Source organism: Gouania willdenowi, chromosome 13 (assembly GCF_900634775.1).
Source record: "Gouania willdenowi chromosome 13, fGouWil2.1, whole genome shotgun sequence".
Lineage (NCBI taxonomy): Eukaryota > Metazoa > Chordata > Actinopteri > Blenniiformes > Gobiesocidae > Gouania > Gouania willdenowi.
In genome coordinates, this window is record NC_041056.1 from 21,667,774 (window position 1) to 21,686,006 (window position 18,233).

At 39.3% G+C, this 18,233-nt stretch overlaps 1 protein-coding gene across 2 annotated transcripts; it reads right to left on the reverse strand.

Moving 5' to 3' along the window:
• Positions 1–1,986: 1,986 nt before the first annotated feature.
• On the reverse strand, positions 1,987–17,997 carry LOC114474320 (cullin-3-like). 2 transcript variants are annotated; one of them, XM_028464544.1, is made up of 16 exons: positions 17,913–17,997; positions 16,189–16,392; positions 15,214–15,327; positions 11,880–12,040; positions 9,774–9,888; positions 9,390–9,618; positions 8,988–9,133; positions 8,498–8,674; positions 8,133–8,303; positions 7,039–7,146; positions 6,673–6,797; positions 6,466–6,562; positions 6,196–6,330; positions 5,920–6,106; positions 4,123–4,268; positions 1,987–2,119 (listed from the first exon to the last, which is right to left on the reverse strand). In XM_028464544.1, exons 2-16 carry the CDS (start codon positions 16,384–16,386, stop codon positions 1,988–1,990), a joined length of 2,241 nt encoding a protein of 746 aa, XP_028320345.1. In that variant the 5' UTR covers positions 16,387–16,392; positions 17,913–17,997; the 3' UTR covers position 1,987. The 2 variants fall into 2 exon arrangements, with proteins under 2 accessions (XP_028320345.1, XP_028320344.1); XM_028464543.1 differs by having other exon boundaries at positions 17,893–17,991.
• Positions 17,998–18,233: the final 236 nt, after the last annotated feature.

Sequence of the window (18,233 nt, forward strand, 5' to 3'; positions counted from 1 at the left end):
TTTCCCCTACTCCCTGGCCTTGCCGCCATTGTCGGCCACCTTTGCCAGGGGTTGGAGCGGATGGGTGACCCGGAGTCGCCTGTCTGCCTCGACCCCAGCCGCCACTCCAACCCTCGGCGAAGGGGGCCTTGGACGGGCGACGGGGTCACCTGTCCAAGGCCAGGTAGTAGGATGGGAGCGCCGGGTGGAGGCAGCTGCTCCTCCAGCCGCGGCGCGAGCCCAGCCCCGCTGCGTACATCAGCCCTTAGAGCCAATCCTTATCCTGAAGTTACAGGTCAATTTCTGTCTGCATACACAAGGGAGGCTGGCCTGACTGACTGTTTATTGATTTTTGCGACAGTGCTGCGGTGCTTGTGGCCACTAGGGGCGCTTGCGTGAAAGTTACCAGTCTAGTGCCCCTAGTGGCCAAAAGTTTATGTGTGCCTTTATTGTTCTTTTTGCTGAGCAGTGGTTTTCGTCTTGGAACTCTGCCATGCAGGCCATTTTTGCCCAGTCTCTTCCTTATGGTGGAGTCATGAACACTAACCTTAACTGAGGCAAGTGATGCCTGCAGTTCTTTAGATGTTGTTGTGTGGTCTTTTGTCACCTCTTGGATGAGTCATTGCTGCGCTCTTGGGGCTGGTTTTTCTACTTACCCTGGAAACCATCCTTAAAATTGGAACATGGATTTTCCTGGATGCAGGAGATGGCAGATCTGTGATACAGAACAATCGCTGCCATAAGTTTATCACTGGAAGGCATCTGTGCGGTAGGGGTGAGACAGTCACATTGTGACCCAATTACTGACCCTTGGAACAGACGAGCTCTGGAACTCTCTGACTAAATTGACCCTAAACATACTCAGGTGGAACGGACTACTCTGAGGTCCACCCCATGTATTGGTGTCAGAGGGAGAGTGAGAACAGACGGGATAAATGCATGTAAACCTAAGAGAAGCATATCCAAGGTGGAGAGAATCAATGCAATTCATTTTGCAGTCTGGATGCGCGAGCGGTGGTTGTCACTCTGATTTTAGCGGCAGCTGGAATCACTACAGCCGTCTGTGTGAGCTTTGTGGTGGGGGAGGAGCTCATAACAACAGCTGCTGTTCAGGGAAGTAACTACAGAGTGATACGTGTATTCATGTCTCAGTCTAAAACATCTGAAAACTCTCCAATAACACAAGATAAAGTCCCTACATTTTTCACTTGTCTGTTGAAAAAACAGTTGTTCAGAGCTCCACAGTTGTGCATGTTCACGAGGGCACGGATAAGGGATGTTAGGTTTTGAAACAGGGAAAGGAGGGTGAACGTGGTTGTTCAAGATCCCCGGACCCTCAAAGCTTGGGTCGAGCCACTGAGAGGAAAGGATGAATCGTTTCCCAAGGTAGCATCTTAATCCAAATTTAAAAGTAACTGCAGATTAAATAACCTCATTAATTTTCAAGACTTACAATCCCATTTTGAAGTATTGTAATAACTTTATATATTTCTCACATAGTCAAAACTTGTTTTGTGGATTTCTGTGGTTTGCCTTTCTCCCTCTCTCTGAATTTAAATTAACCTTTCACAGGTGCAAATAGATGTCTAAGGGCTTTCAATACTTTTTCAAGGACACTGTCATGTTTTACTGAGAAGGCCAACCCTCCTTTCTGTTCATGTAGAAACACGTAACCTCTTTTTCTTGTTCACTTTTGCAGGGACTTCTCTGTCTCTGTAAAACATGTTCGCTCAGGACCCTGAATAAATACACAGATATATTGACGTCCACTCCTTATTATTTAATTAGACAGACAATTTTTCCACAACAGAAGTCACATTTCATTCTATAATATTTAGACTGAGATTAAGGCCTGAACTCTATATTCAAGAGAAAGATTTCTGATTATAGTTTTAGAAAAAAAAATAAAAAATCATTTAAACACATTGCTGTCCAAAAAGAAAAAAAATGAAAATGAAAAAAGGCTCTCAGTTTTACTTCACAATAGCTTTAATTGAATTTGCTTGTTTTATTGAATATAGGTGTAAATGTTGCGGTCCTCCGTCGTTCTTTCCAAATACTCCCTCTCAATGAGTCCTTCAATGCATTTCTTGATAACTAGAGGACTGGGAAGGAATCGTGCTTGCAAATGCTGTATGACCTGGGAAGGAGAAAAACATTAGCTATTAATTGGATGTTGCTTCTAATCATTCATCAAAACAATGCCCTTCTTCTTGTACATAATGTATTTTTCCAAAAATGGTACAAGCAATGAACAATCTCAGCCCAAATTTAAAATTAGGGTTTGTTGAGCTCCAAACAGGAGAATGGAGAATTGACCAATATCTTCCTCTGTCTTTCATCAAGATGTTGATAGAAGTATTCAATATTTTCATTATAAAGTGGCAGGTGATTATCCTGTAAGGTTTCACTAGAGTGCTGTCAGCCAGCTTTACTCCTTTCAACCTCCCACGACAAGGATGTTGGGATGGATTGGTAGGATTTAAACTGTGGTAAGTTATGTCATTTTCTTTCTGATACAGTATAGCATCTTTTCAGTGACGTGCTGTCAGGGTAGGCCAGGTAGGCAGGGCCTACCCAAGGGTAAATTGATATTTTGATTATTTGTTTTAATTATAATATAATTATAAATCATTTATTTTTCCATTTCCAATAGCCTACAGTACCTATGAGTTTGAAAGTGTCCGCATTGTGTGCGTTTCATAGCCCAAATTACTAAACGGTGCTATTTCCTGGAACAGCTGCACTGTCTCACTCCGCTGTAAGGCAGAGGGAGGCCACGCCCCCTCCCAAAGGCACGTTGATCCTCTGCCTCTGCTCCCATTGCATGTTTTTACGTGTCTGCGCATGCGCAGTCAGTTCCCCAAGATGACAACCATTTACATCCAAAGGCAGCGTAGAGAGCTGCCTTTGGACGTAATCGCGCTATGCTAAATGCTATACGTAAGTTCACAGTACATTAGTGAATTGATGCCATGTTACCGCTGCTGCTACATTTTCTAGCGAGTGGGCGGGATAACACTACAGGCAGGATGACAGCGCCAGAGATGATAGAGAAACTTTTTTTTGAGGGATGACCAACACCTGAGTTACCAGAGCTTCAGCAAAGGTAAGGTCAGAACATGTTTCATACTTTCCACAGTGAAAGGTACAAAAGGAAGGATTTACTTTGTGGATGCTCCTCACTGAGGCTGTTCTGAGTTGTAGTTGTCTTTCTCGCCGCGTTTCTGTGTTTCCAACACAAACAACGGATGCGCTGCTGTGTCATGAGATATATCTTGTTGAAGAGTATGGAGGCTATATTAAATAATTGTTTATGTTTCTTTAATGGTGTTTTACGATGTTGATTTTGTTAGATGGCTAAATGCTTGTTCATGTGGATCTTGTTGAGTTTTTTCTTTCTTATTATGAATTTTATATTTTGATAAGCGCATTGAGATGACTTTGTTGGAAATTGCTTTATACAAATAAAATTGATTTGAATTGAATTAACACTTGCCAGCAGAAACATATAAAATTGTCATTGGTGGTCTCAATTTGCAACGTGCCTACCCAGCCCTAGTGGTCACTGCATCTTTTTCATATCATGAAAAATTTGTCACTAGCCTTAAACAACATTTAACGTTAAACAACAGTGAATTATTGAATAGTATACATTATAAACTTAAGTAAATGGTAAATGGACTTGATTTATATAGCGCTTTATCCCCACACTGAAGCAGTCTCAAAGCGCTTTACATATCAGCTCATTCACCCAATCACTCTCACATTCACACACCAGTGGGACAGGACTGCCATGCAAGGCGCTAGTCGACCACTGGGAGCAACTTAGGGTTCAGTGTCTTGCCCAAGGACACTTCGACACATAGTCAGGTACTGGGATCGAACCCCCAACCTCTCGATCAGAAGACGACCCACTACCACCTGAGCCACGGTCGCCCAGTGTAAGTGTAAGTACTTACATCTAAGTGGGATCTAAGTGTACTTAGATCCCAAGTACACTTACACTGGGATCTAAGGAGGATTTCTTTATTCCCGTACCTTCTATATTCTCACAGTATGTATGTAAAATCAAAACAAAAACCCCCATCCAAATTATCAACCATAAAATTGTACCATTAGTTCTTCAACATTTTAACCAACCTCAGCTACTAATATGTTGTGCTGCATTTTCTTTCTTGCTTTCATGATACGAGTGATGGCAGCTTCAATCTCCTGCTTTCTGTCCTGATCTACTTTCTGCCGTGTCTTTTCCAGCTCTGGACCTGTCTCCTTCCTTTTTGCAACCACTAGAAAATGGACAACATAGGGAAAAAATGGGCTAAGCACACATGTAAAGGAGCAACAAGGCTCAATAATCATTTTGGAATGCCGTAATTGTCATGTAGCCAATATGTTGTATGAAATGAAAGAATCAAATCCCAACTTCTTTTCATGACAGTCAATGGCCGCGTTTCCCAGATTCGATCGTTCTTAAGGACTTAAGAAGGCTCTTAAGAAGGGTTCGGCTAAGAAGGAGCGCTAAGATATGGGTGTTTCCCAGACACTTTCTTAACTGCCTTCTTAGGAGAACCTTAAGACAAGCCAAAGAAGGTTCTTAAGAAGTTCTTAGTGGGAGCTGTCCACCACGGTGGTGCTGAAATTGAATCAATTGATGCCAGGCAAATCGATTACCCACCTCTTCATTAGCTCATAAGTCACAGTGTGTGTGTGTGTGTGTGTGTGTGTGTGTGTGTGTGTGTGTGTGTGTGTGTGTGTGTGTGTGTGTGTGTGTGTGTGTGTGTGTGTGTGTGTGTGTGTGTGTGTGTGTGTGTGTGTGTGTGTGTGTGTGTGTGTGTGTGTGTGTGTGTGTGTGCGCGTGTGTGCATGTGTGCCAACAGGTGTATCCAGGTAGTAATCAAGCCCATTAGCGCATATATACCCCCGTGGATATAGGCACAAATGTGAGAATGGAAGAAACCAGCAGCAAACGAAACAAGTGGGCACTGTCGTTTACTGCGGAGGAGATGGGCGTCTTAGTGGACGAGGTCTGCAACACTGTGATGTTTTATTCGGGGGAACAAGGGGCAAAAAGAACATCATGGTGAAGAACCGTGGTTGGCAGGCCATAGCCGAAAAGAAGTGCCCCTCCAGCCCATGTGGCCTGCGTGACTGGGGTGTTGTGAGGAGTGGCAGGAGTTCCAGAGCCACACAAAAAAGAAGAGTGTGAAGATGAGGAGAGAATCCATGGGCATGGGTGGTAGAGGACTGGGTGGGACGCCCCTCACTCCAGACGAAAAGAAAGTCCTCTCCATCATCGGGAAGACGGCCTCTGAAGCCATTAGTGAGGGCATTGATATCAGGGGGACAAGAGGCTCACAGAAAGTGAGGATGAAGAGGAGCCATCTGGAAGTGGAACAGGGACATGCACTCCCCCAGGAGAAGATGACCCCCCAACAACCGTGCCCTCTCCACACGCGCCAACCAGCAGGGCCTGATGTCCGCATGGAGGAGGCTTAACTGGCCGGCCCGCAATAACAACCTGCACCTGCAGCGAGATGCTGGTCTTAGTGCTGTTGCTGCGGGGAATAGAGGGCCAACTCAAACTGCCCTGCAGGAACAGATGGTCCGTATAAAGCAGGAGAGGTTGGAGCTGCACCAGAGACAGCTGGTGCTTGCCGAGGCACAGATCAATTGTCCCTTTATCTCGGTTCCAATCATCCTTCCCCAGGGTTCAGGTACGGGGCATTTCTATTTTTTATCTGCATTACGCAATGTATCCCGTTCAATTTCACGAATAAATTTCCCTTTATTGCAGGTGATGTAGTAAAGACAGCGTGAAGCACTAAGGAGCTTCTTAATGAATCTGGGAAAGGCGGCCAATCACTGTACAATACATTCAAACAAAAACAAAACATTTGTCTGTGATTAACATCACTGAGACCTGATAATGTTACATACCCATCAGAAGCTTTATGCGATGCAGTTTGGAGGTAAAGTGATCATTGACTGTAAACACATGGCCATTTTCAATCTCCTTGGACTTGGGCTCCTTAGTGAGTAGTCTCTGAGTGGGCTTCCAACAGGCTAGAGACTGAAGCGCTCGCACGAGCTCCCGCTCTGGGATGTCCGTCTCCTGTTGGATCTCCTAAGCAGTGAAAACAAACCGTGAGAAAAACTCAGATTTCAGCAAAGATACTGTCAGTGTGTTTTTGGATGCAGAGATAAGCTTTGTACCTCAAAAGTGAACTTCTCTCTATTGTTGAAAAGCATGAGGATGGTCATTTGGAATGTGGACACTTCCAAGATGTGCTTCCTTGTGTTGGAGCCAGTCACCTGGGCCCTGCCCACTCCAACCTCTGAGCCGTCCTCCTGATTACACAAATGAGATTTAAAAACATCCAAATATGTTTTTTGTTAAAATGCAAATAAAGCTTTAGCAAAAAGCTTTATTTTTTGTTATAATGTTAAAATGTGCAAGAACTCTCAATCCCTGTTGGCACATACTTTTTTGATGGGGCCATAAAAGGTGGCATTTAGATCAGCAGAACCCATGTGGTGCTGAAGAATGAGATGTCTTCCGCTGTGCCTGTCAAGGTAAAACCTGCAGGCAGAGAGTCACATTAGTTCACCTCTAAGCCTTGTCAGCACATGACAAATAACCCAACTAGGGTGAAACCAGTACTTCCGACAAATATTCAAACAGTAACAAACCTTCTAAATACTTCAAATGCATGTCGCGGTGAAGGAGGGATATTGCACTTTGGTGTTACTGATTGTGTTGGCCAGTATCCTGTGGTCAGAACTCTCACAGTGAGATCAACCCCTCCAAGAGAAACCTGAAGTTAAAATACACAAAAAGTATTATTGAGAGTTTAGTTCCCCCTGCCATCCACCCACCCGCCCACAGATGTTAGACTGTTTTAATTAAAACATTTTTGGACTAAAAGTAACATTAAAAAGTCAAACTGTTCTACCTCTAAGCTGTAGCTGTTTGAAGCATTAACTGTTGTAACATAAATGAGAGGAAGCATGAACTGAATCTGATCAAAAACAGCTTCAAATGATGAGTCTTCTTACCCCAGTTGTTTGTAGATGTTGTCTAAAGTCATCCATGATGGTGTTGGAGATGCTCATGTCCCGGAACATGCACTCAAATTTATAGGTGAACTGACAGCCACACTCGGTCTGAACAAAAGAAAGCAGATATAGTGCATCAACTGCTATAAGATAATACAAATACACCAACATATCCTTAAAGTGAAGCCAAATCATATTCATTCATCAAATAACTGTCAATAAACAGTGTTTAAAGATTGACAAAATGGTTTTAGGTAGTGAATAGTACAATAGCAAAGAAAATACAAATAAACAAATAAATGTTGTAATATTTTTTTTTTTTTTATTATTATAGTTTTTTCTTTACAAAATCAAAATGTTATTTTTCCATTATTCAAACCCTGCTTCCTGCTTGTAAATCATTAAAATCAGCAAACTTGGTGTCATTTTAGGCATTCTTCATACTGCATGGTTATTATACCTCAGATCACCTATAAAACTCATTTGATTTATTTATCTCTTCAGCATATTTTTCAGAGATAAACATTCTGCTTTTACAACTATTAGACCAGTTAGACAATGCTTAACAATGATAAAAAAAAATTCTGATGTCGTATTGGTTTGGTTAAAACAAAAAGCCTTTATAAACTTTATCATAACTTGGCTGTGATATGGACATAAATCCAATTTAAAATGATAAATGTGAGTTGCGGTAATGAAAAGGAACGAAGCGTGTGCTTGTGTATGTGAAGAACTCAAAGAAGGAAGAATGTTTGAGAACATCCTGACTTGGCCTTCGCAGTCACTTAGTCTCAGATTTAAAACTGACAAAAAATCTTGTTGGGATTTTCAGAGGGCAGTTTCAACAAAAAAGCTTTCAAACATTACTGAGCTGAAAATTTTTCAATGGAAAGAATTGGGTAAAGATTCCCATTGGGATGCTTAAAAAGTTGTCGGCACTTAGTGAAAATATATATTTGATGTAGTAAAAGCTTAAATTATTAAAGCTATTGGAGAAATAGTACAGTGTGTTACGCCCTCCCTTTTAAGTCTAATTATATGACCACCAGAGACGCCTAAAAACTGAACTTGACAGCAACAGCACAGGCGCTTACCTTGAGCTTTGAGATCATGTTTTTCTCATAGTCATCAGAGACACTCTTGTTGGTGAGCAGTCTGCGAGCAAGGTGCTCCGTGTAGTACCTCTCAAACACGTCCTTCTCCTGCATGAAGCGGAAAAGCACCATAGCCTTGTCCAGTATGGACTCCACCTCCTGTTCTGTCAGCTGGAGAAAAACAAGTGGGGAGTGACATGTTGCTTGATATGCTTAATATTTTAAAGATAAATGTTTTTAGAAATAAATAGTTCAGCAATATATAGTATCGATACAAAAAAGGTAATCCTATAAACACAATGTTTTCATTAGTCCTTTTGGCTGTCATTTTGTACAGCAGGAGTGCAGATCATTATTGAACTCACCCCTTTTACCTCCTTCTTCAGTTTGTCATCAATGAAGAGTGAAAGATACTCAGGTGAGCGAGAGTTTAGGTTAATTAAGTGCTCAAAATCGCCAACAATGGTTTGTTTGAAGAGACCATCATTATTGAATGACTCCTGAAGGAACTGGTCAATACGGGACTTCAGGTCCAGCAAACCCTGCAGGAAAAAGGCAGAAAAGGCGACTTATAACAGAAGAGAAGGGACCTTATTGATTTGACCAGCTCTTTATATAGCAACTACATCTAATGATATATTAAATCTTTCGAAAGTGATATTTTTGGTTCTGAGATCCAAAGACATGGTTAGGGACAACAATAGCATATCTTGGTGCTGCCAACACAGTGGTCAAATTTTCATCCTCTGGTGGGTACAAAAAAACAACCTTTTAGCTATGATGACAGTTTAATATTTAAACACGCACAACGTCAGCCAAGATTGGTTACATCTCCCAATAACTAAGCCATCATACCTGGATATAATCCACTGGATTTTTTCCTTCGCCTTCCTCTGCCATGAGAGCCTTTTCTTGCTCCCGTAAATAAGAGCTCATGCACTCACACATGGTCTTCAGCCCGTTGGGAACTCTGCTGAACAGCTTGTACATAAACGCCAAATCTGTGCATGGATATGAATGATAAAAAACACTTCATAAAGAAAAACTTGTCCTTGAAATTTGTTTCATATTAAAATCAACACAAAAGTACACAGAGACACCACCAGCTGTCGATAACCCATTATATTATATAAAGGTGGTGTACCGGGACACTAACATACTGTATTTATCTAAAAAAAATTTCCTTTTCATTCATTTCTCTATTTGGGTAGCCTTATATATAATGTGATTATATAATTCAAAGTAGTCCATGTTCACCGTCTGTTTTTCCACTTTTCAGCATGTGGACCAGGCCTGAGTTCTCCATCTCTACAATGGTCTTCATGTGCTTGGAGATAAGTTCTCGTTCTACCACCTTGACAATGGGCTCTTCAGTGGATTCATCCAGGCAGTGCATTACTCGCTCAATCTCCTCATTAATCCTGGCTTCAACTTTCTTTATGTAGACACTGGCACTGTTTTCTGCAAGTAACTTTTGGCTCTCCATCTGCAAGGAAAAAAACAGCACTTACCATTGTAAATTTTATTTAAAGGCATGGTTTTAAATATTTTATAAAAACTGTGGCTCAGTGAAGGATGTAAACCATGTTAATTGTTTGGTGATGCCAATTGTATTTAAAACAGTTAAATCCTCTCACAAACCTGTAAAAATTCAGCAGACATTTTTAGGAACGGTGTTTCAAAGTCTTCTTCATAAACAGATCTGCCTTCGATGCCAAGGGTCATGAACATTTTGCATGCATTTCTGATGGCGCCCCTGAATGGACAAGTAGGAGATTAAATATATTATACAATTAATGCACATTTGTTAAAATACTTGCAATCCCATTTTGAAGTCATATTTTATTCTAAAATCTTTAGACACACCACTGAAAGTAAGGCCTGAAATGTATATTCCAAAAAGATTTTTCTGATGTTTAGAGCTTTTTTCACTAAGGGGGTATGTTACGAAGCAAGATTACCTCTTATTGCGATAACTTCTGGGATTTAATCAGTGTGTGCTAGACTACGAACCTCGCTGGAGCTTAATCACTATGGCAATTAAAGCTGAATGACTAACCTGGTCGGGCTAGAATCTTAGCGAATACTAAAGCCCCGCCTCCTGACCAATCAGTTTTCTTAGAAAACTACTTGCCCATTGATAGAAGATCCTGGTTGGTGCAGATCTGACAGCTGAGTTTAGGAAAGATTATTAATGGACAAATGCAATCCTTTTATTTACCGATGACAACCTTTAGGAAAGATAAAGATTTATATCTAATGGACTGATCTACAGTCAGCTGATGAAGCCTGTGTCTCGATCGTATGCACGGATGGGTGAAGTCATTCATTCATTCATTCATTCATTTATTCATATGCTGACCGCCTCAGCAGGGACATACTACAATTAAACAATGTGCTCTCATCTCTAATCCCAGTGTGTGTGATAAATAGGTGTACTTAAAAGAAAAAACGTGTGCTGTAATAAAGTTTAACTGATTAGAGCGCTGTCCGTTAATCATCCAATGTATTAATATCATAAATAATCTCATGCTTTTACGCATTAACAGTGTCAGCAGCTTCCTGCCTGTGTTGTTTTTGGTCTGAATTATGGATTTTAATTATTCATCATTTTAAACTTAAACTCTTATAAAAATGACATATTTGCTAAAGCTGTCACTTTGTAAAGACAGCTTTACATCAAACTAGTAGTTTGTGTGAAAAAAAAAACAGGCTCATTGAGTCCTCCTGCTGCTTCTGCAGCCTTTGGCAGATTGCCAGAATGCACCGCGACCGAGCAAAAAGAACCAATCAGAGCCAGGATTGTGTTTGATGGACTGTCTGACAGCTGTTGCTCACAGTCCCCGCCCCCTGCCCGGGGCTGAAGCGCCGTCTTTTTTACAGTGTATGGTCTGGAGGAGTAGAAGACTGAATTGGCAACTTTTCTGCTTGAAAGGTAATTACTGCTGCTTGATTTACATTATGTTTGATTTGTAATCGTTACACTAGAACTCTGTGGTGCATGTGGTGTTCATGTGTTTGCAGCAACCTCCATGTGGCTGCTGTTAGTGACAATGTGTTGTTGCTGCTGCTGCTGAGGTGTGTGCACATAGAGAGAGAAAAGTGCTGCAGTAATATGCTTTTAACAGAACATGTTATATTACTGCGATGTTGATGTCGGACTAACGTTAGCTTGTTGGAGGCAGGGCAAGAGAGCAGCGGGGAGGGAGGGGGAGAGAGAGATCTGAGAGTTGCGAACTGCACCCTAAGCAACCTGATCGGAACCAAGTTATGAAGTGGATCAGATCTGAGCGAGTATAAAAGCTCCACCTCCTGGTGCGCGCTGCACTAACACTGTTGCCCTTTGCTGTCATCATGGATTTATATTCGTTATATTTGTTTCAGATCATAAGGTGTTCCTCCATTCATTGTAAAGACGCTCGCTCTGCCAGTTTTCTCCAGTGATTGGTCGGATGCTGCAATCTCCACTCCTTTCATGTGCGTGCAGTGCAAATGTATGCGCACGTACCGAGGGTGAAATCACTTGCCTTAAATTAACGTGTTTTGATCGAAGGTCGTAAGACAGCTCTTGTCTGACAGTGAATGTTTGATTACTTGAAGCCAGCTAACGGTGATTATTCCAATCTAGATTCGTAACATAGGCCCTTAATGTAGCAAATTTCTTTGACAGTTCTTGCAGTTCTTTATAACATCTGGTTTTTGAGGATAGTTTTACAAAATAATATCGGATTAATAAGTTTTTCTCACCTGTCCACCACCTCACCCTTCCTATCCTGGGTAATCATGTTGAACAGGATCTGCCGCAGGTGATCTCTGATGCAGCCGTAACGAACCACCTCATCTCTGAAGAGCATTCGACCCAAGTTGCGGGCATTCTCTACATTGTTCTGTTCTACATACACACGGTCCTGTGACACAAAGAAGAATTGAACATTGAAAACAACATCAAAACAGATTAAAATTTTTTTTATTTTGTTCAAATATTGCTTTTAATTATTGGTGCTTTCTGTTGCTGATAATTCAAAAAACTTTCCTATCATTATTGTGCAGTTTGGACTATATAGGCTACTCCTTGTCACATATATTTTCCTTCCTGAGACAATGTTTAAATATTGAATAAACTTGATATATATAGTGCTTTACAGTATCAGCTCATTCACCCATTGACTCTAACATTCGCACACCAATGGGACTGAGCTGCTGTGCAAGGCACTAGTCAACACTTCGACACATAGACTGGTATAGGCCTAGGATCAATCCCCTAACCTCTCAATCAGAAGACAACCCCTCTACTACCTGAGCCTTGTTGATAGAGGGAGTAATCAAACCCCAAAACAACTTTTTTCTGCTGAAAACAAATGTACTTGTATGAAGTCCACGTATTTCAGTTTGGAGTATTTTGTTGTACAAATGTATGAGTGACTGCCCTCTATGGGTTGAAACCTTGTAATTACAATCAAATTTTGCTCTTGGCTGAGAATGGTAGTTTGACGTTTTGGAAGCTTCTTTCCTCATGAACCAGCACTGTTAGCCCCACGCCTCCTATAACAACTAGCACCTGTGTACTGGTTGGATTAAGATAACTGTGAATCAAGAGGTTTAATAAGTATTGAGTAGTAGCATAGCATAGCGTAACGTAACGTAGCGTAGCATAGCATAGCATAGCATAGCATAGCATAGCATAGCATAGCATAGCATAGCATAGCATAGCATAGCATAGCATAGCATAGCATAGCATAGCATGTGTACCTAATTTGTACACACGAGCACGGAACAATGCGGCCGTGGTCCGCCAGCCGGTTAATGCATGTGAGTGAGTGTGTTTTGTGCGCTGCAGCTTGTGTGTTCACTTGTGGGACTTCTTTGTGAGTGAGTTTTCAGGATTGTGTAGGTTTTAGTGTGTGTGAGGCAACGTGCATCAAAGTGGGTGTGTCCGGTGTGTGACTGTGCACACGTTTGGGGAGGCTGAGGAGAGCTTCATACATTTTCTTTCAGAAAGGACATTTGTTCAATTTGCTAAAGTTCTGAAACATAATTAAATTAAGTGCTCGTCAAATTTTTCTAAAAATAATAATAAAGATTAGTAGTTTAGCAGCCTTCTAGTATTTTCTAACTTTTTATGGCAAAATATTAATCATATTTAGGCTCATAAACTAATATATACTAGTAAAAGTAAGGAAATAACTAATTTAAAGTGTGTATTAATAATGTAAATTAGTGAATTTATTTGCTTACATATTTGGTGAGCACTGTCTGGGATTCATAAATATTTTTAAGGTCCTCCTGCAAGGTGTTTAAGAACCCCTAGGGGTACAGGTAGGCCTACACTGTTCTAGATTAGACCAAATAGCTTTTAAAATATCAACATTTCCTGAAGGAGACATTATTTATTTAATTTAAATCTCCAAGCGGGAAATGTCCCATAATTTTTTTTCAGAAATCTGGTGACCTTACTATGTGTTGTTAAAGCATGTAAAGGCATTGGACGCTTTGTAAATGTCTAAAATGCTACTCGATCAGTACTTTATGTTCGTAGCTAAATAATTACTGCAGCACTGCAGGAGATCAGTATAGCATTCACCAAATCTGTTGACCGGCAGCATTTTTACGTGTATTCCTAAATGACAAAAAATGTGGTCGATGGTCCTGCTGAATCTAAATCCAAGGTTTTATTAAATGTTGGCAACTCTGGGTAAAAATGATTAACTATGTATCAGGAAATTAAATAATGAAAGCGCAGCGTTATAGTAGTGATGCTGATTTTAAGACGATAAGAATTGGGGTTGATTTATACAAACTCCACACAACAAACAGCGTCTGTTCATATAAAGAAAGAGGACTACTGAATAACATGTGTCTGGAAGTTGACTTGATTATAGAGATATTTATTTAATGTTAAATAAGAAAGAAATTGTATCAAAACCATATATGTAGCATCATAATCAATGTACCCTTCGTTTTTTTGGTTATTCTGTTTTAAAACCAAATCAAAATAACAAATAAACGGTGCGGTTATTTTTATTTTACACAAATTCATCATATGCCCCTTAAAGTAATTTTTTATACTTAGTTATATAACAGTGTGGCATCATTAACATGTCAATGTTGAAATAATAATAATAACATGCCAGTGGCACTTTTCCCCCATCTGGTTACAGTTTATTACAGTGAAAACAACTGTTTTTAAGCCATATTTTTGTAAAATTAAAAAGATATTGCACCATAGTAATTCAAATAAAACTACTAGACACTTTTTATCACTCACACAATTCCAAGTTATACACTTTGTTAAATGTTTGTAAACGTAGAATGTTTTTCTGTGTGGATGGTCGTCTCCACTCCAGTAAATAATAACAGTGTAGAGCTATTGGCTCGGAGGTTCATGTCCAATCAGTTCTGTGCTTCTAAAAATCAACGCCTGTCAAAGAAAACATGGTGAGGGTACTTTGTGAATCTTACAGAAATGAAGAGGATATAATTATTTTGAGTGTTAAGCAGCACTGATATGTGTCCATGTTTATAGAGAAGTTGATAATACTAGCACTGAAGTGAGTATTTTCTGCATTCATTTTGTTTTTAATGAATTAATGTTAATTTGCACAAACATTAACAATATTTTGGTGAAGCAACATTTTGTATCAGGCGTTCCTTAAAGACTTAAACATAACACAAGAGCATGTGACTATTATGTGGTCAGTGTGTGCTAAGAAGAGCCACTGTCCTTTACACACTTGGCTGTCATTCATGTGAATTTGATTGACAATGTTTTGTAATTCCTGTTAAATTGATTCAGTGCAGTAGAAAAATTCTGAATTTCTTCAGTGACGGTTATCGTGATGTATTGTAGATATTGATTATCGTGATATTGTTATCGTGGGCAAAAAATATTGCATCGCACGGTACCTGGCAATACCCAGCCCTATAATTCAGTATGCTTTATGTACGTTTGCTATATGTTGCCATCTCTAAAAAATTCCTGGCCCCCTCTTGCCAGTCCATTGAATTTTTTCTAGACCCTCCCCTGTGTGTGTGTGTGTGTGTGTGTGTATAGATATATGTAAAATATATATATTGAACCTACCATGTACTGTAGGACACCTGTGATTGTTGCGATTGCCTTCTGATGGTCATCCCAGGCCTGATCTAGGGTTTGAAGGAAGTTGTTTTTTAGCGAATTAAGAACATCTTCCCGTACCTGAGGGTGAGAGAAAAAAACAAGACCATAGTGTTATATTTAAAAATGTAAATGCAGCCAACCAAAGCCAAAAAAATATGAAACAGTTAAAACCTGGAGTGAGAAGCTTTACTCTGTTTAGAGGACATATTTGCAAGTGTGTACAACAGTGGTATATCAACTATGGTTTGACACTTTACACTTTTATAAGATTTTTTAAGCATTCCGCTTGTAACAAAAATGCTAAAGCAACAAGAATTACAAAAGTTCTTTTTTGTTTTTTTTAAAACTCATTTTTATCCTTGTTTTATCCCCAGAATTCCAGCAATTTCAGGGGTCCATCCCTAAAGAGATTTCTATCACACTCAGGTGCCTTTTTGAAGTCCTCTGAATGCTACTTTACACTTTCCAGGTTGAGGATGCACATTTAATTAATTTCTTAAAACATTTAGCTTGCATTCAATGGCAGCCTGCAGAAATATTACCCAATGAGTACCCGGAGCATTTGTTAAGGATATCATGGACATTATAGACTGACCTAATTTGTACATGCAAAACAAGTGGAATCTTTAACACAACAATCTCTTTATGGCTTCTCTTGTTCATTGATGTGTCTTGAGCAGCAGCTCAGTTTGTAGGGCAGGTTGCCTTAAAATGGGATGGTTGAAAATTAAATCCCTGGTTATCTCTGTCCATGTGTCATTGGCTTGTATTAAAGCAGTTTGGTGGAAATGCATTGAGCAATAAACCCTGATGAGATGGTGGAAGCAGATTCTCATGAAATGCTAGGATTTACAGCGATTCTTTCCATGATCTAAAAGGCTGTCACTACTTGACCTGAAGGCTCTCTCTCTACAGCGGTGAGATCTGTGTGAGTCTTACTTTGTTGATGAGGTGTTCAGTGATGACTTCCTCTAGGCCAGAGTAGAGCTTCTCCCCATTCTTCTGGAACACCATTGCATAGGCACTTTTGTACAGTTTTTCAAAGATCAGGTCCCTCTTGTTTTTTCTCAGAATCTCCTGGAAGGCATTCTTTAATTTTTGAAGGTCCCAAAGGTTGTTCACGTTTTTCTCATCCATCGTTATCTGCAAAAAATAAAAAGATATTTGTTGAAAAAGATTGTGTCAACAATGAGAACCACATTTTCAGTTTCCTAAATGAAGCTTTTTGGGGCTCAAAACAATTGTATGAGCCAACAACATTAAGGTGCAATGGGGTCAAAAGACATAGCTATTAGATTATTATAAAGCAATACAGCCTTCTTGGAGTTACATAGTTTTAAAGTTTAAAGTCCTTCAGAGATATTAGTTCTTTTAGAAACACAATAAAAACAGGTTTAGTGTTACCAAATTTACATTTGTGTACAAAGAATTTTGCCATAATGATAAGATTATTAACTGTAAACTGTTTTTTCTTGTTCTTCAAAATAGCTTAGAATTTAACATAATTATAAGTCAGACAGTATTTCTAAATTATTATATGAAACCCATAAACAAAAGCTGTCCCAGAAAATGTCTGTATAAACACAAGTAAAGAACAGATGTTCTTCAGTTTCTATGTTGTTAGTACAAAAAACACAGTCATTTTCACCAATATTAAATTTTGAGCGTAAAAAATCTTTACAGGGATAAATATTGTTCATAGTTTTAAAATGCACTTCTGTAGCTTTAGGTGGAATAGGAAATTTAAGATAATTGCATCTAATATTTTTTACGTTTTCACTGGTGAATTTTTGTAGTAAATTTCGTCTTCTAAGAGATAAGGGGAAGTTTGCATTGGTTAGCGCTGTTCTGAGAAACTGGTTGTTACATTTCTTGTCCACAAAGGGGCAGTAGTGGACCACATGAGGGACAAGATGCGAGTATAGTAGAGAACCTTTTAGAGTGCAAATAATAGCTTGTGATATTGCATTAATCACATCAGAAAATTGTTGGATTGTACAAGCAATGTTGAATTTACGCTTGAAATCATCAAAATTAAGTAAATTCCCTCTCTCACCCATTAAATCCAAAACTGACCATATTCCTTGATCATCCCAGTCTTTAAATTAAAATGACTTATTTTTTTTAATAAGGATATACCGATTGTTCCAAATTGGTGCGTTATGGGGTGTGAAATTATGTTTATATAATAATTTCCAGTACTGTAGGACTTGTTCGTGGAATTTTGATATCTTTATGGGTAGTTTGGACAGTTCAAAATCACAGTGTAAAAGCAATTGAATGCCGCCTACATTGGAGAATATTTTAGCAGGGAGATTAAACCATAAAGTATTCATATGAGTCATGAAGTTTTGTAACCATCTTAGTTTTAAAACACCATTCATCGAAATCCAAATCGATAGCATTAAGACCACCTTCCTCTAAAGACTTGACAATGTCATTCTTCCTTATATATTCTATTTTTGCATGGTAAATGATTCTTGAGAGACCTTCCATTTTAGAGAGCAATAACCTATCAAATATGGAGAGATCTCTCTGTAACCATGTATTTAATATAGTTTTACTCTTTTTAATTGTATTATCAATGTTGCTTTTTAGTCGGACTTCTGAGTTTTTTAAGAAAGTAGTCCCCAAGTATTTTACCTGCATTACAAGAAACCCACTTGATGTCAAACGTTGCGCACTGAGGACATCTGCTGGACAATCTTCACGAGGTGTCCTGAGGATGTTCTTCTTCTTCTTCTTCTTCTTCTTCTTCTTCTTTTAAGTTTTACGGCGGATATGACGAATCTTCATGACGTCACTTCTGTAGATTCACCGTAGATTTAGCCCGAGTTACCAAGACTACAGGTGTCAAGATTGAGTTGCAATGTGTGTGTGTGTGTATATATATACATATATATATATATATATATATATATATATATATATATATATATATATATATATATATATATATGTATATATATATATATATATATATA